This window comes from Apodemus sylvaticus, chromosome 7 (genome assembly GCF_947179515.1).
Source record: "Apodemus sylvaticus chromosome 7, mApoSyl1.1, whole genome shotgun sequence".
NCBI classification, from domain to species: Eukaryota; Metazoa; Chordata; class Mammalia; order Rodentia; family Muridae; genus Apodemus; species Apodemus sylvaticus.
The window spans coordinates 16,448,649-16,471,734 of NC_067478.1; the positions used below are offsets into that span (position 1 = coordinate 16,448,649).

The window sequence follows — 23,086 nt, forward strand, 5'->3', positions numbered from 1 at the left end:
GGTTGCTGGGATTTGAACTCAGGACCTTCAGAAGAGCAGTCAGTGCTCTTAACCTCTGAGCCATCTCCCCAGCCTGTTCTTGTTGTTTCTACTTGGTTGATTTCAGCCCTGAGTTTGATGGTTTCATGCCTTCTACTCCTCTTGGGTGTATTAGTTTCTTTGTGTTCTCGAGCTTTCACTTGTGAATTATGCTGCTAGTGTATGCTATCTCCAGTTTCTTTTTGGAGGCACTCAGGGCTATGAGTTTTCCTCTTAGCACTGCTTTCATTGTGTCCCATAAATTTCGGTATGTTGTGCCTTCGTTTTTATTAAATTCTAAAAAGTCTTTGATTTATTTCCTTATTTCTTCCTTGACCAAGGTATCATTGAGTAGAGCATTGTTCAGCTTCCATGTGTATGTGGGCTTTCTGTAGTTTTTGTTGCTATTGAAGACCACCCTTACTCCATAGTGATCTGATAGGAGGTTTGGGATTAGTTTGATCTTCTTATATCTGTTGAGGTCTGTTTTGTGACCAATTATATGGTCAGTTTTGGAGAAGGTACCATAAGGTGCTGAGAAGAAGGTATATTCTTTTGATTTAGGATGAAATGTTCTCTCAGTATATATATCTGTTAAATCCATTTGGTCCAACACTTCAATTAGTTTCATTGTGGCTCTGTTTAGTTTGTGTTCCCCTGATCTGTCCATTGAATAGAGTGTATAAGTCCCCAACAATTATTGTGTGGGGTGTGATGTGTGCTTTAAGCTTTAGTAAGGTTTCCTTTACGAATGCTGGTGCCCTTGTATTTGGGGCATAGATATTCAAAATTGAGAGTTCTTCCTGGTAGATTTTTCCTTTAATGAGTATAACGTGTCCTTCTGTATCTTTTTTTTTATGAATTGTGGTTGAAAGTCAATTTTATCAGATATTAGAATGGCTACTCCAGCTTGTTTCCAGGGACCATTTGCTTGGGGAACTGTTTTCCAGCCTTTTACTCATATGTAGTACTTGTCTTTGACACTGAGATGCGTTTCCTGTATGCAGCAAAATGTTGGGTCTTGTTTACGAATCCAGTCTGTTAGTCTATGTCTTTTTATTGGGGAATCGAGTCTATTGATGTTAAGAGATATTAAGAAATAGTGATTGTTGCTTCCTGCTATTTTTGATGTAATTTTTATGTTTGTTGAAAGAAGATTACTTTCTTGCTTTTTCTAGGTTTTAGTTTCCCTCCTTATATTGGTGTTTTCCATCTATTATCCTTTGTAGAGCTGGATTTGTGGAAACATTATGTAAATTTGGTTTTATTATGGAATGTCTTGGTTTCTCCATCTATGGTTATTGAGAGTTTTGCTGGATATAGTAGTCTGGGCTGGCATTTGTGTTCTCTTAGAGTCTGTATGAGATCTGTCCAGGATATTTTTGCTCTCATGGTCTCTTGTGAGAAGTCTGGTGTAATTTTGATAGGTCTTACTTTATATGTTACTTGGCCTTTTTTCTCTTACTGCTTTTAATATTCTTCTTTTTGTTTAGTACATTTGTTGTTTTGCTTATTATGTTCAGGGAGGCATTTCTATTCTGGTTCAGTCTGTTTGGAGTTCTGTAGGCTTCTTATAAGTTCATGGGCATCTCTCTCTTTAGGTTAGGGAAGTTTTCTTCTATAATTTTGTTGAAGATATTTACTGGCCCTTTAAGTTGTAAATCTTTCCCCTCTTCTATATTTTAATCCTTAGGTTTGGTCTTCTCATTTTGTCCTGGATTTCCTGGATGGTTTGGGTTACAAGCTTTATGCATTTTCTTTGACTGTTGAGTCAATGGTATCTTCAGCGCCTGAGATTCTTCTATCTCTTGTATTTTGTTGTTGATGTTTACATTTATGACTCCTGTTTTCTTTCCCATGTTTTCTATCTCCAGAGTTGTCACCCTTTGTGATTTCTTAATTGTATCTACTTCAACTTTTAGATCTCAGATGGTTTTGTTCAGTTCCTTCACTTGTTTGTGTTTTCTTGTAATTCTATAAGGGATTTTTGTGTTTCTTCTTTAAGGGGTTCTGTTGACCCATGATCTCCTGTATTTCTTTAAGGGATTTTTGTGTTTCCTCTTTATGGGCTTCTACCTGTTTACTCATTTTTTCCTATATTTCTTTAAGCGATTTTTGTGTTTCCTTTTTAAGGGCTTTTACCTGTTCACTCATGTTCTCCTGTACTTCTTTAAGGGAGTTATTATGTCCTTGAAATCCTCTATCAGCATCATCAGATGTTTTAATCTGATGATCAGATTTAAAATCATCAGATTTAAAATCCAGATACTGCTTTTCAGGTGTGTTGGTGTATCCAGGACTTGTTGTTGTGGGAGAACTTGGTTCAGATTGTGCCATGTTGCCTTGGTTTCTGTTGGTAATGTTCTTGCATTTGCCTTTTGCCATCTGGTTATCTCTGGTGTTAGCTGGTGTTGCTGTCCTTGACTGTGGCTATCTGTCATACAAGCCTCTCTATCTGTGGTCCTGGGAGACCCATTTTCTCTGTGTACACCAGTATGTAGGTACTTCTGTGAGACCTGCTCTCTTGTGGTTGTATTTGGGTATGTAGCTCTGTAGCCCTGATCAACTCTGGGTGCAGGTGGAAATCAGAAGACTCCTGACCCAGGTCACTCCTAGGCTCTTGTGTTCTCAGGGTTTCTGGCTGTTTGCTCTGAGCTGCAAGGATGATCCTACTTGTGTTGTCTGGCCTCTCTGCACTCCTGAGAGGTTAGTTACCTCCTTGTTTCACTTGGCTATGGTGCATGGTGGCAGAGGATGATCCCAAGCTGGATACTGAAACCGGAGAGCTTCAGTCAGAGAGTTCCTGGCGTGATCCTCTGAGCGGAAGGGGTGGTTCTACCTGTGCAGGCTGGTCTCTCTGCACTGCTGGTTGGTTATGTTGCCTGCCTGGGCCACATGGGTATGGCATGCTGTGCCCGAGGATGCCCATTTATCAATTCTTGATCTTAGAACCTGAGATTTTGGAGTTTTGTTTGGGAACTCCTCCATCGCCCACCAATGAGTTTGAAGCTGTTTCCCACTTTCTTCTATTCGATTCATTGTATCTGGTATTTATTTATTTATTTATTTATTTATTTATTTATTTATTTATTTATTTATTTATTTATTTAGAGTCCTTGATCTACTTGGACTTGAGCTCTCTGTAAGGTGATAAATGTGGATCTATTTTCATTTTTTCTGTATACTGACTGCCAGTTAGACCAGCATCATTTGTTGAAGATGCTTTCTTTTTTGTACTGTATGGTTTTGGCTTCTTTGTCTAAGATCAAATGTCCTTAAGTTTGTAGTTTTATTTCTGGGTCTTCTATTCTATTGATCAGCCTGTTTCTGTACCAATACCATGCAGTTTTTATCACTATTGCTCTGTACTATAGCTTAAGGTCAGGGATGGTGATTCCCCCAGAAGTTATGCTGCTTGCTCTTTTCTTTTCTTTTCTTTTTTTTTTAATTTATTGATATATTTATTTACATTTCAAATGATTTCCCCTTTTCTGGACCCCCACTCCCCGAAAGTCCCATCAGTCCCCTTCCCTCCCCCTGTTTTCCCACCCAACCCTTCCCACTTCCCTGTTCTGATTTTGCTCTATGCTGCTTCACTGAGTCTTTTCAGAACAAGGGGCCACTCCTCCGTTCTTCTTGTACCTCATTTGATGTGTGGATTATGTTTTGGGTATTCCAGTTTTCTAGGTTAATATCCACTTATTAGTGAGTGCATACCATGATTCACCTTTTTGAGTCTGGGTTACCTTACTTAGTATGGTGTTCTCTAGCTCCATCCATTCATGAATTCATGAATTTCATGAATTCATTGTTTCTAATGGCTGAATAGTACTCCATTGTGTAGATATACCACATTTTTTGCATCCACTCTTCTGTTGAGGGATACCTGGGTTCTTTTCCCTCTGCAGCTTTTAACGTTTTTTCTTTGTTCTGTATATTTAGTACTTTGATTTTTTTTTAATGTAGAGAGGGGATTTTCTTTTCTCATTTAATTTAATTTGTATTCTGTAAGACTCTTGTACTTTTATAGGCATCTCCTTTAGGTCAGGAAAATTCTATTATTTTGTTAAAAACATTTCTGGGCTTTTGGGCTGAGATCTTCTATTTCTGTTATTTTTAGATTTGGTCTTTTCACAGTGTCCCTTATTTCATAGATCTTTTGTGTCAGGAACTTTTTAGGTTTAACTTTCTCTTGTTAAACCAAAGTATCAATTTCTTATGTTGTATCTTTTACCCCTGAGATTTTTCTTCCATCTTTAATATTCTGTTGGTGATACTTGTGTCTGTATTTTCTGTTTGCTTACCTAGATTTTCCATCTCTATGATTCCCTCAAGTTTTTTTAAAATTACTTCTATTTCTATTTTCTGGTCTTGAATAGTTTTATTTTCTCCACCTGTTTGTATTTTCTTTGCTTTCATTAAGGAATTTATTCATTTCCTCTTCAGAGACTTCTGTCATCATAAAATTGGCTTTAAGGTCATCTTCTTATGTTTTAGTTGTGTTGGAATATTCAGGGTTTCTGTGGGGAGGATAGCTGGGCTCTGGTATTACTATACTACTCTGACTGTTGTTGATTGTGGTCTTACACTGGTATCTAGGCATCTGTCTTTGGGATGAATATAGGTCTCATTGCTTATTTCTGAATATGTTTTTGTTGAATGGGTGTTTTATTCCTTGGTTTCTGTTTCATCTGAGTTATTTTGGTCTTTGTGGTCTATATTTTTGGTGGGTTATGTGACCTCTGGTCCAGTAGGGAGTCTCCATTGGAGTTGGGGGCTGGACTTCTGGGAGTTGGCGTGGGTCTTTTGTCCAGCAGGAGATCTCTGTTCTTCTGACTGGTGTGGCCTGCACTTGTTTTGACTGCAATATCCTGTACTTGAGCAATGAATATCTGCCTGTGCACAAGTGGGGTTGGGGTTGGGGTTGGGAGTGGACAGTGGAGTAGGAAGTGGAATCAACTGAGTGGGTCTTTGGGATTCCATCTCAACTGTTTTGACTGGAATGGCTTACATCTGCTCAATGGATCAAGCATTCATTCGTATACATAGAAAAATTACAAAGACTTTAAAAAATTAGTCTTACAAAAATTTATAGGACAGTATTAGTTATTATAGGGAAGTTGTATATAAGTGTATGCCAAATGTACAATAACATTTTATTATATTTTGTTAGTGGAAAGCACATGTATGTGCATATATGTACATATACACACTCACAGTCACAGAAAAATGTTTCAAATAGTATGATGAGATTATAGATTTTTTTCCTGATGCTTTTTTTTAAAGTATGTAAGATACTAAGAGGTCAAAATTATACCACATATAATGAAACTTTTAAAAAGTTAAAAAATTATTTTATGTGTATGAATTTTGCCAGTATATATCTACATGTATGCAGTGCCTTTGAGGATTAAAAGAGGGTGTTGGGTCCTCAGAAATGGAGTTACAGATGATTGTGAGCCTCAGTATGGATGCTGGGGCTCATACCTGGGTCTTTTAGAAGAGCTGTGCTATTAACCAAGGAGCTTTCTCCAGCCCCATAATGAAGCTTTTTGTAGAAAGTAGGTAGGATTTCTTAGGGCTCATCATTATCCTTTTTATGCACTTTCCAGGTGGGTAGTAGCAAGTCCAGTGCAGCATGAAAAGATCCCATTGTTTGTATCAGTTAGTGCAGCTGCATGGATGGGAGGCATTTCCTCATTAGCTTTCCATAATATACTGTCTCCATGAGTTGTTCCTCCTTCTTAACCAGGGTACTGGCATGGGGCTGCCTTGTATTTCTGTGTTCACAGGGACACACAGAAATCTTCAGCTGTTTAGCTGACTCGGGGCCAAGGGAAAGCAGGGCCTTGCTCTGGCCTGTAGTGCCCATTGCTGAGGCTGGCTCTGGTTGCAGCTGCTGTTATTGTCAGTCATACTTGGCTGCTGAAAAAGCCCTGGGTGAGCAACAGCTGTTATTGGTATTTTGAGTGCATTAACTTTATATGTCTTTGAGTTTGTAAACATTTTTCTAATATATAAAGTTCAGATACATAGTTAATATGCTACTGAAAGTCATATAAATATATAGGGTATTATTTAAAGATAGTTGCTTACAAAGCAGTTATTTAAAACTTTAACACAACCAGATACTTAAATGGATTTCAGCTTTGCTGAGGTAATTTGCTGCCCAAGTCTGAAATGTTAAAAACCAAAACCAAATCTTTGTCTGTCTTCCTTCCTTCCTTCCTTCCTTCCTTCCTTCCTTCCTTCCTTCCTTCCTTCCTTCCTTCCTTCCTTTCTTTCTTTCTTTCTTTCTTTCTTTCTTTCTTTCTTTCTTTCTTTCTTTCTTTCTTTCTTTCTTTCTTTCTTTCTTTCTTTCTTTCTTTCTTTCTTTCTTTCTTTCTTTCTTTCTTTTTTTTTTTTTTTGCAACGGTTTCTCTATGTAGAATTAATTGACCTGGAATTCACAATGTAAACCAGGCTGGCCTTGAACTTGAAGATCCACCTGCTTCTGCCTCTCTAGTGCTGGGATTAATGGCATGCACCACTACTACCTGGCCAAAATCTTTATTTTCAGTTAAACATAAACTGTCATTAGAGTGGAACAGTATTCATAGTTAAGTTTTAAAATGTCACAAGATGGCATGTAACTATTTAGGGGAACAGACTGCCTTATATTTTTCTTAGGTTTCTAACAGACAATTTTAAAAATAGCAACTATCCATATTTTCAGAGCCAAGAAACTGAACAATCAACTTTCTCAGCGTCCTCATGATTTCTGAGCTGTTGATAATGTGGTTAATGGATAACTAGAAAAGAAAGCCCAAAAATAAGAATTTATTTTGGGTACCTGTTACTTACATTTTGAATTATTGAAAGCTTGAATTAACCTAATTTGTTAAACTTATGAGTATTTTAAAGAGTCTTACAAATATCAAAATCTTGAAAGGGAACTTGTGCTTAAGGGGGCAGGGGGTGAAGGAGGTGGGGATAGGGGTGCAGTGTGAGGGCTGAGAGGATGGATGGAAAGATAGTGAAGGACTGGGGAAGCTGCCCAGGCCTTCCAGGCCCACTAGAAACAACTAATTTTTGATGGATGTGGGAAAGATGGAAGAGAGGAGCAGTGCATGAGCCGTGGAGAGGCCAAGTGGGAGCTGTGGCAGGCACTGAGGTGTGAGAGAGGGCTGTGGTGACGGTGGAGCAAGTCTTTTCCTAGTGTGGTCAGAAGGGGCATGCCCATCTGGGTGGCCTGTGCCCCCTGGACTGTTTTTGTTGTTGTTTTGTTGGGGGGAGGTCACAAGTGGGTGTGCAGATATAGAAAGATGGGGAAACGAGTGTGAGGGATGTATTATGTGAAATTCTGAAAAGATTAATAAAAATACTGTATTAAATGTTTTAAAAGCTATTGTTTTATGCCTGTAACAACCAGATGAAGTTTGTAATTGAATGATGTTTTTTAAGTAGTTTAGCAAAGTGAAAACTTGAAAAACTGGTTGTAATTTCTACTGAAATCTCTTAAATACATACAGTGAGATGAGAATTCAAGGCACAATATAGCAACATTTCCAAACCAGTTAACAGGCCAAAATACTAAAATGTCGAGTCTTAGCAAAGAGTGATTGAAAAGAAGATAGTATAAACCAAAGAGACAGATTTACAGAAGTTGGATTTTTGTGTAAGTTTTTGCTTTTCTTTTCCTAAGATACTTCATACCTAGATATGTAAAGCTGAACCAGATAGTGTATTCGATTCTAGTCATTAGGTCATTTCTTTAAAAAAGACTAGACAAAAAGGAAGGCAGGAAGGAAGGAAGGAAGGAAGCAAGCAAGCGTAGGTTCCAGCTGTTTCTTAGCACTATCCATAGTTCTTTTTAAATGGATAACAAATGAATCTAAGTTAAAACTGTATTTTAAAATCAAAGTAAAGGACAAAGGTTAATGAAGATAAATAAGTCTAGAAGTGTTTTTGTCATTACAAATATTAGTTCCTTTTTAGAAGTCGTTTATATATAGCTCGTCTAATACCTTACACACAGAATCATAACAGAAGGGAGGAGATGCACCAATGCAGTTTTAAGTATGTAAAATAGCAGTCTATTGCAATACTGTTTTTTTCCAGTAAGTTTCATATACCAAGAAAATACAACGTTGAACAAAGGGGAATATGAAGAAAATTCTGAGATATAAAGACAGGGAAGGCTGCTGCTTTAATGCCTTATGCTACAAGATTTGGGTTCTTTTTATTAAAATGCAATATGAATAAAACAAGCTCTCAACTTGATGTTGAAACTGTTATACACTGCTGATAGCAGTAGATATGCATATGTAAAACCAAAAGGCAAGCAAAATCTCTAGTAGCATTTTCTTCATATTGCATTTATCAGAGTTACATGGTATAATATATCTATAGAAGACTATTCTGGCTACAAATGTAAATATTGAATTTGGTAGTCCAATAAAAAGAACCGTAGATTCAATATCTTTGTGAACCACACTGGTTTTCTCTTTTCCCCAAAAACTGCCAAGATGTTTAGCCAGTCTGCCCCATTCCCTTCCTCTTGGACCCAAACTAAGAATCATACCCCTAGACAGCTTATTTCCACGTTTTCAAACTCCAGCATGGTCCTTGAGTCTCCTGAGTCCATTTACAAATTCCCCAGCAACAAGAATAAGAACCGTCCATTATTGCCTTATATTTTCTGGAAGAAAATTTTGGCTGGTCCAGCCTTTAGGCTTTCTCCTTTTGTAGAGCGAGATTCCTGGGGAATTCTAGTTTCTTGAGGTCCATTTTCTCAGTAGTCTGATTGAGGGACATGGTCTCATTAGAATTTCTTCATTAATGTCTGGCCCATCACACCTCTACGTCTTCTGAGTGCCGCAATGATAAGTGTGTGTCAGTTGTCCAGTTCTGTTTATTTTGTCAGGCAGTAGTGCTTTGTTTGTTCCTTTGGTGGCAGTTTCATATTTTGCTGATTATTTGTGATCTTTCTTTTGGCTTTGGTGCTTGTATTTGAAGAAATAAATGTTTCTTCCTTCAGCCTTTACATGTTTGCTGTACCAGGGCAAACAGTATCAAGTCTCTCTGTCTAGGGAGTTTGGGTGGGCCATTTGGTAGGTTCTGCAGATGGCTTTGATGATGGTGTTCTTGGATTCATGGATGGCCTGTCTTGTGCTTTGATTAGCATGTGGGTAGTGGTTCTTTATCAAGAGGTTAGTTCTCAGGTGTGTGCTTGGAGCATGGTACTAGTCTTCAGCCATATTCCTTGGAGGCTGGCTTAGTGCTGGGATAATCCCTTAGGTTTTTGGAGGCTGACCTAGCATAAAAAATGGTCATTAGGGTTGGTATAGAAGTTGGGCAAGTTTGTAGTCTACAATAGTGTACAGTACTTTACCTGTCATAGTAGATCTTGAGTTCCATCCATAGATGCTGTTTTGATGCTGGGCCTGAATTCTTGGTCTGTTGCTTGGCCAGTCTGTTAACCAGGATTACTGACACATTTTTGCTCACATAGGGTGTGTGAAACTAGGTCATGCTGAGGGACAGGAAGAGGTTTCATACATGAAATATTTTTATATAGGAGCATATACACACCACTCAGGAATAATAATTATGCCATAATGTATTTAATTTTCTGAATTACTTAATGATATTACTTTTCACAATATATTGACTATATTAAAGAGGCTTACATATTAAATAGGAATAATTAAATAATGGAAAGTTTATATTGAAAATTCAGTGCTTAATTCAGTGACTGACTGTTAAAGTATTTGAAAAATTACTAACTGATATGTTATTCTTGCTTTTCTAGTGATATGCAGTTTTCGAGGATCTGTCCCTCAAGGCCTGGTCCTAGAAATAGGTGAAACAGTTCAGATTCTTGAAAAATGTGAAGGTAAGTGTGAGCCTATAAAACACATAAATAGTGATCAGTTACAGTTTTGGTTGTTCTAATAGATTTTTAGCAATCCTTGTGAAGTCATTATTAAACATACTAAATACTGTTAAAATATTTCCTAATTTATATTCAACAAAAGGTGGCTCTAATATAGTATCAGACATTTTGGATATCAGAATACTAATTTTACATACTATGCCATGATCATTTTTAATTTTTACTTGTACTTATCTGCATTTGAGTGAATTGTTATCGGTCATCTTTGTTCTGCTGTCAGATTGACTAGATACCTCTATCGGTAGTAAGACAATATATGCTCTGGTGAAGTCTGATTCCACTGCTATCCTTTTATATATGTATCTCATAATGACATTTTTGCATTCTGAAAATATAGTCTTTAAAATTCTGCAGTAAAATTAAGTTAGAAATTATACAGAATGAAAGCATTAGCAAAAAGCATTAGGTCAGGTTTTAAAGTACCTAGTGCCCATACAGGGGAATCTGAGTTTGGATCCCCAGTGCCTCATCCATAACCCTAGCCCTCAGGGTGCAGACAAGCCAGTTTAGCTGAATATCTGAGTTTCATATTCAGTGAGGGTCTCTGTCTAAAACATAAGTTGATAGAGGCTGGAGATACAGGTCAGAGGTTAAGAACATGCATTGTTCTTTCAGAGAACTCAGGTTCTATTCCCAGAATCACATTAGGAGATTCACAAGTCTTAGTGAGATCCAACACCTCTGGCCTCTTTGGCTACCCACATTCACATACATATGCCCATACACATACAAGTAAAAACAAAAAGGTGGTGAGTGATTGAAAAAAACACCCATGTCAACTCTGGCTTCCACATGCGTGCACACACAGTACATACAACCACTTATACCAGTGAACTTGCATGAAATTTGCACACACACATATGAATACACATACAGAAGCAAGCAAAAAAAAAAAAATAACTAAGGAAAACACTATCCAAAAGATAAGAAAAAAAATTGATGTTATGGGAAATAACTTCATTAGCCTCATCTATCCATTTGGCATGACTAGACATGATACAAAGGAGAGGAACTGTTGTGTTGTGGGCCTGTGGAAGTAGCACTCTGATCTAGTTGGATAGTTATTATGAGGCTTTGTAAATGTAACCTAACATGACTTCATAAACATAGAAGTTAAATTTTTTTAAATTAGATTTTTAAATAGCTTATCTATTTAAATGATTTGCCTGTCTGTGTCCCTAGTATCCTCAAGAGTTGGGATAAGGCATTAAATCCCTTGAAACTGGAGTTATGGATAATTATGAGCCACTATGTGGGAACTAAAACCCCGGATCTTTTACAGTAGCTACCTGCAAGTGTTCTTTATTGCAGAATCATTTCTCCAGCCCCTAGAAATATACAAGTTTAGTAGTATACTTTGCTGGAAAATTTTCTCCAGTTTGTAGGTTTAGCTCCTATACTCAATCACATTTAATCAGTTGTTGCCTTATTACCCAGTTCCTACAGCTGGTTTCCTTAGTTTTTTATAGTCTGGAAGTGAAAGCAGCCTTTGTGCCTTTATGCATCACAGTGTATTTACTCTACATAGACCTCTTAGTGTGTTTTATTTATTTATGTATTTATTTTTAGAAAACTTCCTATAGTCAAACTAGCTTTCAAGGCAGATATATATTCATTTATTCAGCAAATTGATACTTACTATGGGTTCTACAGATAGGAACATAAAGAGACTTCTGACTCTAGAATAAAAATCTTAGACAAGACCTTCTCCAGATGACTCCTTAAGGGCCAGTGATGTGACACTTGTCATGAGGCCTGATTACTAGAGTTGGATTCTCAGAAGTGTTTCCACTGGTTATATCCTCTAACCCTCACTTACACATGGTATAGCACTCCTGGGAAATATACAAACACATACATTCACACACACACACACACTCTGTGTCTCTGTCTGTCTGACAAATACAACACTCACAAACACAGTGTGTGAGTGAGTGAGTGTGTGTGTGTGTGTGTGTGTGCATGCGTGCGCATGTGTGTGTGTGAGAGAGAGGGAGAGATCTCCCTGTTATCTACACTATAGGATATTTTTGGAAGAGAGGGAAATTTGTCTAGTCTGGAATGGCACAAAGATTCCAGTTCTTTTGTCTTTTTAGACTGATTGATGATTTATAAACTGTTGATTTTGTCGTGTACTTCTACTGTAATGCTTTCACTTGATTCCAGTTTCTGCTGAACACTTCTGTCTTCTAATTCTCTTAGTACTTTTGGACTTAGTTCTGTGTTCTTGTATAGTCTGCAGTCTTAAAGTTGATGCTGGCTGTTCTGTTAGAATATTTCTACTGTCAAGATGGAGAAAATAAATCTGTTTTTTCCCCCCTGAACTATATTGTAGATACAATTTCACACAAATTTAATATTCTTTTTAAAAGTAATATTGAAGAAATGGTTCCTTGAGTGATCCAGTGTTTTGAAAAGTTCTTTTATGGCTGGGCAGTGGTGGCTCAGGCCTTTAATCTCAACACTCAGGATGCAGATCTCTAAGTTTGAGGCCAGCCTCGTCTACAGAGTGAGTTTCAGAATAGCCAAGGCTACACAGAGAAATCCTGTCTTAAAAAAAAAAATCTCTTATCCAGAGAGATCTAAGCATTATAAATATTGATGAATTCTTTTCCTTTTTTTTTGAGCTAAGCCAAATATTGGCATAATTATTTTGTTTGTAGAGAGAGAAAATAAACAATGAATTCAGTCTTCATGTTTATCAGAGTAAATCAGTTAGTGAGCAGACAAGGTCAGTCAAAGTTTAATCTCCTAGAAACTTTATGATTTCCTTTTGAGTTTTTTCCTTTTTGATTCACATATAGCCTGCTAATTTCCCATTTGTTTAATTTGTTTTTTTTTTCTATCTTGCATTACTGTAATATTCAGGCAACAATCAGTAGCAGAAAAGGAGTTAATGAATTCAGATACAGAAATGAAAGAAACAATGTTTACGTGGGTCTATGTTCTACCCACCTCCAGGCTGCTTCTGGGTTTCAGGGAAGTGGGGAGACACCACTCTGGGGGTAGGAAAGCACCGTTGGAGATGTGGGAAGAAGCTGGAGCTGGTTCTGGGGTTCAATGCCAGTCCGAGGAGGTTCTCTGACTCTTGGACATCCAGGCACCCCTGGGAGTCACAGAATATCCAAGAATGGAGTCGGGGGTGGCCCTTGTGCTGGGAACAGCATCTAGCTTGGGCCTGGGGAAAGGGGAGCTCTGGCTTGTCTCAGTGATGATTGTCTTTAGCTTGGAGGAGGCAGGCTGGAAGTGCAGAGAGGCCTTCTACAGGATTTAGCTGTGGCTTTGTAGGCGAAGACCTGCACATTCTGCATGGTGGTGGTAGATGAAAAAGACGGTCCATGTTTATCCATATCATTTATTGGCTGCTCAATGTGGAAAATGGATGTATATTGACCATACCCACTTCTCAGGGTGGACCTGAGATTAAATATGTTTTGCAGGGAGGAATGTTTGGGAGAAGCTTATTGGCTAAGCCCTCAGTTTCTCTAGGTACCTCATTAGCATGGAGAACTCTGTTTTGGGCTTACATGACCACAGGCCACATTTCTTTATGTAAGGAGTGTGGCACGTGTTCCAGGCCAAGAATCTGATGGGGAAATTGTTTAAGTTTGGGAAGTTGTTTAAGTTTCAGGTGTGTGCCCACCACTCTGGGTCTTAATCTGCTCTACCATACTAAGTAAGCTTCCTGGCTTGGTTTTTACCATCCTAAAGTTATAACTACTAATGTTATAAAAAGAGAACCATACAAAGAATCAACAAAACCAGGAGCTGGTTCTTTGAGAAAATCAACAAGATAGATAAACCCTTAGCCAGATTAACCAAAGGGCACAGAGACAGTATCCAGATTAACAAATTTAGAAATGAAAAGGGAGATATAACAACAGAAACTGAGGAAATTCAAAAAATCATTAGATCTTACTACAAAAGCCTATACTCAACACAACTGGAGAATCTGGAGGAAATGGACAGTTTCCTAGACAGATATCCGACACCAAAACTAAATCAAGATCAAATAGATCAACTAAACAGTCCCATAACACCTGAAGAAATAAAAAGGGTCATAGAAAGTCTCCCAACCAAAAAAAAGCACGGGACCAGATAGCTTCAGTGCAGAGTTCTATCAGACCTTCATAGAAGACCTAACACCAATACTCTTCAAACTATTCCACAAAATAGAAATAGAAGGAACTCTACCCAACTCATTCTATGAAGCCACAATTACGCCACAATACCAAAACCACACAAAGATCCAACAAAGAAAGAGAACTTCAGGCCAATCTTATGAATATTGATGCAAAAATACTTAATAAAATTAATACTTAATAAATACTTAATAAAATTCTTGCCAACCGAATCCAAGAACACATCAAAACGATCATCCACCATGATCAAGTAGGCTTCATCCCAGGGATGCAGGGATGGTTCAATATAAGGAAATCCATTAATGCTATCCACTACATAAACAAACTCAAAGAAAAAAACCCATATGATCATCTCATTAGATCAGAAAAAGCTTTTGACAAAATCCAGCATCCTTTCATGCTAAAAGTATTGGAAAGAACAGGAATTCAAGGCCCATACCTAAACATCGTTAAAGCAATATACAGCAAATCGGTAGCCAACATCAAACTAAATGGAGAGAAACTTGAAGCAATCCCACTAAAATCAGGGACTAGACAAGGCTGTTCTCTCTCTCCATATCTTTTCAATATAGTACTTGAAGTTCTAGCTAGAGCAATTAGACAACATAAGGAGGTCAAGGGGATACAAATTGGAAAGGAAGAAGTCAAATTATCACTATTTGCAGATGACATGATAGTCTACTTAAGTGACCCAAATACCTCCACCAGAGAACTCCTACAGCTGATAAACAACTTCAGCAAAGTGGCTTGTTATAAAATCAACTCAAGCAAATCAGTTGCCTTCCTATACTTAAAGGATAAGCAGGCTGAGAAAGAAGTTAGGGAAATGACACCCTTCAAAATAGCCACAAACAATATAAAGTATCTTGGTGTGACTCTAACCAAACAAGTGAAAGATCTGTATGACAAGAACTTCAGGTCTCTGAAGAAGGAAATCGAAGAAGACATCAGAAAATGGAAAAATCTGCCATGCTCGTGGATTGGAAGGATTAATATAGTCAAAATGGCCATCTTGCCAAAAGCGATCTACAGATTCAATGCAATCCCCATCAAAATCCCAACTCAGTTCTTCACAGAGTTAGAAAAAGCAATTCTCAAATTCATCTGGAATAACAAGAAACCCAGGATAGCTAAAACTATTCTCAACAACAAAAGAAATTCTGGGGGATTCAGTATCCCTGACTTCAAGCAATACTACAGAGCAATAGTGTTAAAAACTGCATGGTATTGGCACAGTGACAGACAAGTGGACAATGGAATAGAATTGAAGATCCAGAAATGAATCCACACACCTATGGTCACTTGATCTTCGACAAAGGAGCCAAAAACATCCAGTGGAAAAAAGATAGCCTTTTCAACAAATGGTGCTGGATCAATTGGAGGTCAGCATGCAGAAGAATTCGAATTGATCCATTCTTATCTCCAGGTACTAAACTTCACTCCAAGTGGATCAAGGACCTCCATGTAAAACCAGACACACTGAAACTAATAGAAAAGAAACTGGGGAAGACCCTTGAGGACATGGGCACAGGGGAAAAGTTCCTGAACAGATCACCAATAGCTTATGCTTTAAGATCAAGAATTGACAAATGGGACCTCATAAAATTACAAAGTTTCTGTAAGGCAAAGGACACTGTTAAAAGGACAAAACCGCAACCATCAAATTGGGAAAGGATATTCACCAACCCCACATCTGATAGAGGGCTAATATCCAATATATACAAAGAACTCAAAAAGTTAGACCCCAGGGAACCAAATAACCCTATTAAAAATGGGGTACAGATCTTAACAAAGAATTTTCACCTGAAGAAATTCGGATGGCTGAGAGGTACCTTAAGAAGTGCTCAACATCATTAGTCATTAGGGAAATGCAGATCAAAACAACCCTGAGATTTCACCTTACACCAGTCAGAATGGCTAAGGTCAAAAACTCAAGAGACAGCAGGTGTTGGCGAGGATGTGGAGAAAGAGGAACACTCCTCCACTGCTGGTGGGGCTGTAAGATGGTACAACCACTGTGGAAATCAGTCTGGAGGTTCCTCAGAAAACTGGACATGAGACTTCCAGAGGACCCTGCTATACCTCTCCTGGGCATATACCCAAAGGATTTCCCAGCATGCAATAAAGACACATGCTCCATTATGTTCATAGCAGCCTTATTTATAATAGCCAGAAGCTGGAAAGAACCCAGATGCCCCTCAAAGGAGGAATAGATACAGAAAATGTGGTATATTTACACAATGGAATACTACTCAGCAATTAGAAACAATGAATTCACAAAATTTTTAGGCAAATGGTTTGATCTGGAAAATATCATCCTAAGCGAGGTAACCCAATCACAAAAGAATACACATGGAATGCAATCTCTGATAAGTGGATATTAATTAGCCCAGAAGCTCTGAATACCGAAGGCACAAATCGCCTAACAAATAACTCCCATGAAGAAGTATGGAGAGGGTCCTGATCCCAGAAAGGATTGATCTAGCATGGGAAGGGAATATAAGGACAGAGAAAAAGGAGGGAGGTGATTGGAGAAGGGATGGAGAGAAGAAGGTTTATGGGACATATGGGGAGGGGGGATCCTGGAAAGGGGAAATCATTTGGAATGTAAACAAAGAATATAGAAAAGAAAAAAAAAAGAAAAAAAAAGAGCCAACGTAGACATGATAGCATCATCTGCAAATAGTGGTCTTTGACCTTATCCATTCCCAGACAGTTAATTTTCACTCCCATTTTCCCTACCTGGTTTTCCAGGCTGATATTCTTACTGTGATGGTTTATAGCAGAAGCATGAACATAGATTGTCTTTTGTATTTTATGTACTTGTTTTTGAAGGAATGCATACACACTAAGTAGGAGCTCCTCCTAAGCTGTATTACCACCCATTTCACCCCACTTGTTATTTTGAGTAAACTCTCGCCAAATGATGCATTGCAGGCTGTCCTTGAACTCACTCTGGAGCCCAGCCTAGCCTCATTCTTGTCATTTTCCTGCCTCAGTCTGCCAAGAAGCTCATTACCACTAGGCGTGTCCAACTGGTCTAGCATTCTTCACTTCCTGTGACTTAAAAACTTGTTTTCAAAGTGAAGCACTATTAAAAATAAATATATAATGGTGAAAGAAAAAAAAAGAAAATATTTTTTAAAAGTTGTAGGTTGTTTTGGGCTCTCAAATTTACTGTTGGTTTCTTACATGGGTTTTAGAATGTGCACTCATTCTAGTCAGTCCTTCACAAGGAAACAAACACAAGGAAACAATTAAAATTCTTTTTATTATTGCTTATATGAACAGGCATGTGTGCCCTGGTACCTGTATGGAGGTCAGAAATTAATGCTGTGAAATTAGTTTTTTCTTTCCAGCTTTACATGGTGCTGAGGATTAAACGCAGGTTTGTGCAACAAATATTTTTACCTGCTGAGCCATTTTAACAGCCTGAATGATTTTTTTTCAAAAAAATTAAATCAGATTTTTAGAGAAGAGATTGTACTTTTTTGTTTGATGTATCTTTTGCTACTCTGTGATATTTCTCTAACTGGGCATTGGCTTAAGTTTGGATTGGATTGTTTTACTTTTGTCAGTGAAAAAAATATATGTTTGAAAAACAAGGCTTGGAATGTCTTGTCAAAGGGGGTACTACCTTGAGCTCCAGTTAATACTTTTGACCTTACTCACTTGGTTTGCACCTGTTTTGGCTGCTATTTGTTGACTGTCACATGGCCCGGTCTTTATAGAGGCTCTATTCTTTGAGGTAACACTGCCCACTTGTACAGCTTCTCAGCCAGCAGCATTGTAGAGGTACTTTTTGCCTCTGTGGGATAGTGTGGCTTCACTTGCATTGGGTGCCTAGCAAGTTCATTTTACAATTTCCACAAAAATGTATGTTTACCAAAGTGATGTTCATTAATGTTGAAATTATAAGTGGTAAAACTTCCAGCACAGAATGTGGGACAAGACTAAGTCATTGCCACATTTTATGCATGTATTTCAATATTATGCCTTTCACATAAAGTAATCTCATATCTATACCAATATTAAGAACTTCTTTTTTTGGGGCAGAGAGATGGCTCAAAGTTTAAGAGCACTGGCTGCTCTTCCAGAGGTCCTGAGTTCAATTCTCAGCAATCACATTGTGGCTGTCTATAATGTGATCTGGTACCCTCTTTTGATCTGCAGACATACATTCAGGCAGAACACTGTTTACATAATAAATAACTCTTAAAAATTAGAACATTTTAAATACATTTTTTGTTATTGTCTTTGAGTGAAAAAGTAAACCCTATTTATTTTTCAAGTTGATTTGAAGTGATTTAATTTATATGAAGCATTTGGTGTGACTACTGAAGATGTAATGCAGTATTATGAGGACAGATGCAAATCTCACAACCACATCTCATTCCCACATTAAGTAATCACTGAGCACTTAATGGTATTCACAGTTACAAACCATTGTGCATCCTTCTTCTCTAGTACTTGTCTATTGTTCTCAATTTCTTCTCATTTTGTATGTTGATTTTATAATACTTTTATGAAGTTATTATCTTTGAAAGTCAATCCAGGTCTTCTAAAATCTGTGGCTTGTTTCTTGCTCTTAAGCCTAACATGGGTTATTTTGTTTGTTTTTTATTTTTAGTTTTTCAGGACAGGGTTTTTCTGTATAAACCTTGACTGTCCTGGAACTCACTCCATAGAACATTCTGGCCTCGAATTCAGAGATTAACATGGTTATTTTTTATTTAAAACAGCTCCGATAATATTTTACTTCTTTGTGAAACCAACTGCTTAAGCAGAATGTGCTGCAAATAATGTTGTGGTGGTTAATCTTACCATTAGGAGATGCATACTAGGCATGTCTTTGAAGGCATGTACAGAGATGGAGTTAGCTGAGGCACCTCACCTCTTCACAGGCTGGGTTCTGGGACTAAAAAGGGAAGGAGGAAGCAGCTAGTTGAATGCTGCATGCATATTTCTTTTTTGCCTTGCTTTAGACATGGTGTGTGATCAGGAGCTCTGTCTTCTACAGTGGATTGTCTCTTCAAACTATGAGCTAAAATAAATCCTCCCTTAAGTTTCTTGGTCAGGTACTGTCATAGTACAATATAAGTAACCATTATACTCTTAAATTTTAAAATCCCTGGTATAAAAGAGACACTAATATTTATTAGTGAGAAATTGAGTTTGCTGTCATACTTTAATTTTTAAACACATTTGATTATACATGACATTTAAATTATTTATTTATTATTGCATGTGTCTATGTATGTGCTCATACATATGTGTGGTATTTGTGTATGGGAACATGTGCCACAGTGTGTTTAGAGAGGTTAGAGGACAATTTTGTGAAGTTAGTTTTCTTCATCCACTTTTATATCATGTTCAAACTCCGATTTCTGTGCTTGCAGACAAGCACTTCTACCCACTGAGACATGCTGTAGGCAGCGGCAGCGGTGGTGGCCAGCTCTCCTGCCTGTCATAGATGGTGAGGGATGAGGGAGAGAAGGAGGGTGTCTCTCCTTTCTCCATACCACCCAGCTGGCTCACATGCAACCTCTGTATTCTACATCCAGTTCTACTGTACTGCCCTGGCAGGCCTGCTTGCCTGACTGCTGCAGCAGGTGAGGGGCAGGGTTTTCTTTCCCACTCTAATGACTGAGGGACCAGCTTTCCTGCTTGCCATAGGTGGTAAGGGGTGTGTAGGGGGTCCTCTCTCCCTCTTTGCCCCATGGTTGATAGGTGGGCCAGCTCTCCCACGCTCAAGCTCTTGGAGTTGTGCATCCCCCACCCCTATGCTACTAGGGTCAGTTCTGCTGTGAGCCCAGGCGAGGTGTTCAGGGTCCACTATTCTGAGTGCTGCAGCTGGTGAGTGGCAGGGACAGCTCTCCTGCTCTCTTAACCTCAGGGCCAGGTCTCCTGCTTGCCTCAGGTGTTGAGAGGGGAGAAGGCTATCTCTTTCTCAATCTATGCTACCACACAGTAAGTAGTAGGGTGGGGACTCCTATGCTCATGTCTTTGAGGGCTTGGCTCGGCTCCCAATCAACTACTGCTATGTGGAATACTACAGCTGGCTAGGGGTAGAGTCAACTCACAAGTCTCCAGGGACAGCTCTCCCATGATGCCCAGATGAGGGGTGGGCCAGTTCTACACAGCCCTTAAATAGGAATAAGCCTGCTCCCTCCTGGGGCAGCATAGGACAAGACCTCACCATGATCCCAGGTGACATCACTGGCTACTCTTCTTAGGCTGTTTCTCATTACCCTTGAGTTTTTAGTTCTTCCTTTCTTCATTGTGCTCACATCTCTCTGTTTATGTTTCTCTTCCATTTCTCTACCACTTACTTGCTCCTTTAAGGCTTCTGGGGCCGGGCATGGTGAAGCACGCCTGTAATCCCAGCACTCTGGGAGGCAGAGGCAGGCGGATTTCTGAGTTCGAGGCCAGCCTGGTCTACAGAGTGAGTTCTAGGTCAGCCAAGGCTACACAGAGAAACCTTGTCTCAAAAAAAAAAAAAAAAAAAAACCACAAAAACAAAAAACAACAAAAAAAGGCTTCTAGGGTCTCTGAGTGTCTGGGCAGGGAATTATCTCAAGGACTGGTGGTTGTCTCAGGCCAGCTCCCTGTCCAGGTCCCATAGTGCTGGTCTGGTGGTCATCTTGGGCTTTTTCTTTCTTTTTTTTTTTTATTCTTTTTTTATTCGATATATTTTTTATTTACATTTCAAATGATTTCCCCTTTTCTAGCCCCCCACTCCCCGAAAGTCCCATAAGGCCCCTTCTCTCCCCCTGTTGTCCCACCCACCCCTTCCCACTTCCCCATTCTGGTTTTGCCGAATACTGCTTCACTGAGTCTTTCCAGAACAAGGGGCCACTCCTCCTTTCTTCTTGTACCTCATTTGATGTATGGATTATGTTTTGGGTATTCCAGTTTTCTAGGTTAATATCCACTTATTAGTGAGTGCATACCATGATTCACCTTTTGAGTCTGGGTTACCTCACTTAGTATGATGTTTTCTAGCTCCATCCATTTGCCTAAGAATTTCATGAATTCATTGTTTCTAATGGTTTCCATTGTGCAGATATACCACATTTTTTGTATCCACTTTTCTGTTGAGGGATACCTGGGTTCTTTCCAGCATCTGGCAATTATAAATAGGGCTGCTATGAACATAGTAGAGCATGTATCCTTATTACATGGTGGGGAATCCTCTGGGTATATGCCCAGGAGTGGTATAGCAGGATCTTCTGGAAGTGAGGTGCCCAGTTTTCAGAGGAACCGCCAGACTGATTTCCAGAGTGGTTGTACCAATTTGCAACCCCACCAGCAGTGAAGGAGTGTTCCTCTTTCTCCACATCCTCTCCAACACCTGCTGTCTCCTGAATTTTTAATCTTAGCCATTCTGACTGGTATAAGGTGAAATCTCAGGGTTGTTTTGATTTGCATTACCCTAATGACTAATGAAGTTGAGCATTTTTTAAGATGCTTCTCCGCCATCCGAATTTCTTCAGGTGAGAATTCTTTGTTTAACTCTGTACCCCATTTTTTAATAAGGTTGTTTGGTTTTCTGGAGTCTAACTTCTTGAGTTCTTTATATATATTGGATATTAGCCCTCTATCTGATGTAGGATTGGTGAAGTTCTTTTCCCAATTTGTTGGGTGCCGATTTGTCCTTTTGATGGTGTCCTTTGCCATACAGAAACTTTGTAATTTTATGAGGTCCCATTTGTCAATTCTTTTTTTTTTTTTAATTTTTTTTTACAAAGAAACGAAATATGTTTGTAAGCACAGAGAGGAAAACAAGCACTAGTAGGGCAATTTTGATGTCACATGGTAAGACAGGTTTATGGGAAGACTTTAGTCCTCTTTCAAGTTACAAACATTTCAGTGGCCTCTTGGCTTACACATTACATTTATGTTATTAAATAATAGCGTTTACTGGTTCTGCCATTTTTTAACCCCCTCCTCTGAGTCCCTCAAAGAAGCAAATAGTTATCAGAATAATCTAAGACTGCCTCAGGGTGAACGTGTAGGAGCCCCAGAGAGTTTGCCCTTTGCTTGCATGGCTGGCATTACCCACATGGAGCTAATGTCCTTCCCCTGTCTCACTTACATACTCATTTTTTTTTTATTCGATGCGCAGGGGCCATGCTAATCTTCTCTGTATCGTTCCAATTTTAGTATATGTGCTGCCGAAGCAAGCACCCATTTGTCAATTCTTGATCTTAGAGCACACGCTATTGGTGTTCTGTTCAGAAACTTTCTCCCTGTACCGATGTCCTCAAGGGTCTTCCCCAGTTTCTTTTCTATTAGCTTCAGAGTGTCTGGATTTATGTGGAGGTCCTTGATCCATTTGGATTTGAGTTTAGTACAAGGAGACAAGGATGGATCAATTCGCATTCTTCTGCATGCTGACCTCCAGTGGAACCAGCACCATTTGTTGAAAAGGCTATCTTTTTTCCATTGGATGTTTTCAGCCCCTTTGTTGGGTTCATTTCTGGATCTTCAATCCTGTTCCATTGATCCGCCTGCCTGTTACTGTACCAATACCATGCAGTTTTTAACACTATTGCTCTGTAGTATTGCTTGAGGTCAGGGATACTGATTCCCCCAGAATTTCTTTTGTTGCTGAGAATAGTTTTAGCTATCCTGGGTTTTTTGTTATTCCAGATGAATTTGATAATTTCTCTTTCTAACTCTGTGAAGAATTGAGTTGGGATTTTGATGGGTATTGCATTGAATCTGTATATTGCTTTTGGCAAAATGGCCATTTTAACTATATTGATCCTGCCGATCCATGAGCATGGGAGGTTTTCCCATTTTTTGAGGTCTTCTTCCATTTCCTTCTTCAGAGTCTTGAAGTTCTTGTCATAAAGATCTTTCACATGTTTGGTAAGAGTCACCCCAAGATACTTTATACTGTTTGTGGCTATTGTGAAGGGGGTCATTTCCCTAATTTCTTTCTCAGCCTGCTTATCCTTTGAGTATAGGAAGGCCACTGATT

The 23,086-nt window shown here is 38.7% G+C and overlaps 1 protein-coding gene and 1 pseudogene across 1 annotated transcript in view; one reads left to right on the forward strand and one right to left on the reverse strand.

Annotated features, from left to right (window-relative positions):
• The first annotated feature begins 5,560 nt into the window (after window positions 1-5,560).
• Window positions 5,561-23,086, forward strand: part of Dock3 (dedicator of cytokinesis 3) — a 308,913-nt gene continuing 291,387 nt past the window's right edge. The window contains exons 1-2 of the mRNA XM_052189224.1: window positions 5,561-5,579; window positions 9,812-9,895. Of these exons, the coding sequence (XP_052045184.1) occupies window positions 5,561-5,579; window positions 9,812-9,895 (103 nt within the window). The remainder of the gene's footprint in view (window positions 5,580-9,811; window positions 9,896-23,086) is intronic.
• Window positions 22,190-22,287, reverse strand: LOC127690255 (uncharacterized; annotated as a pseudogene).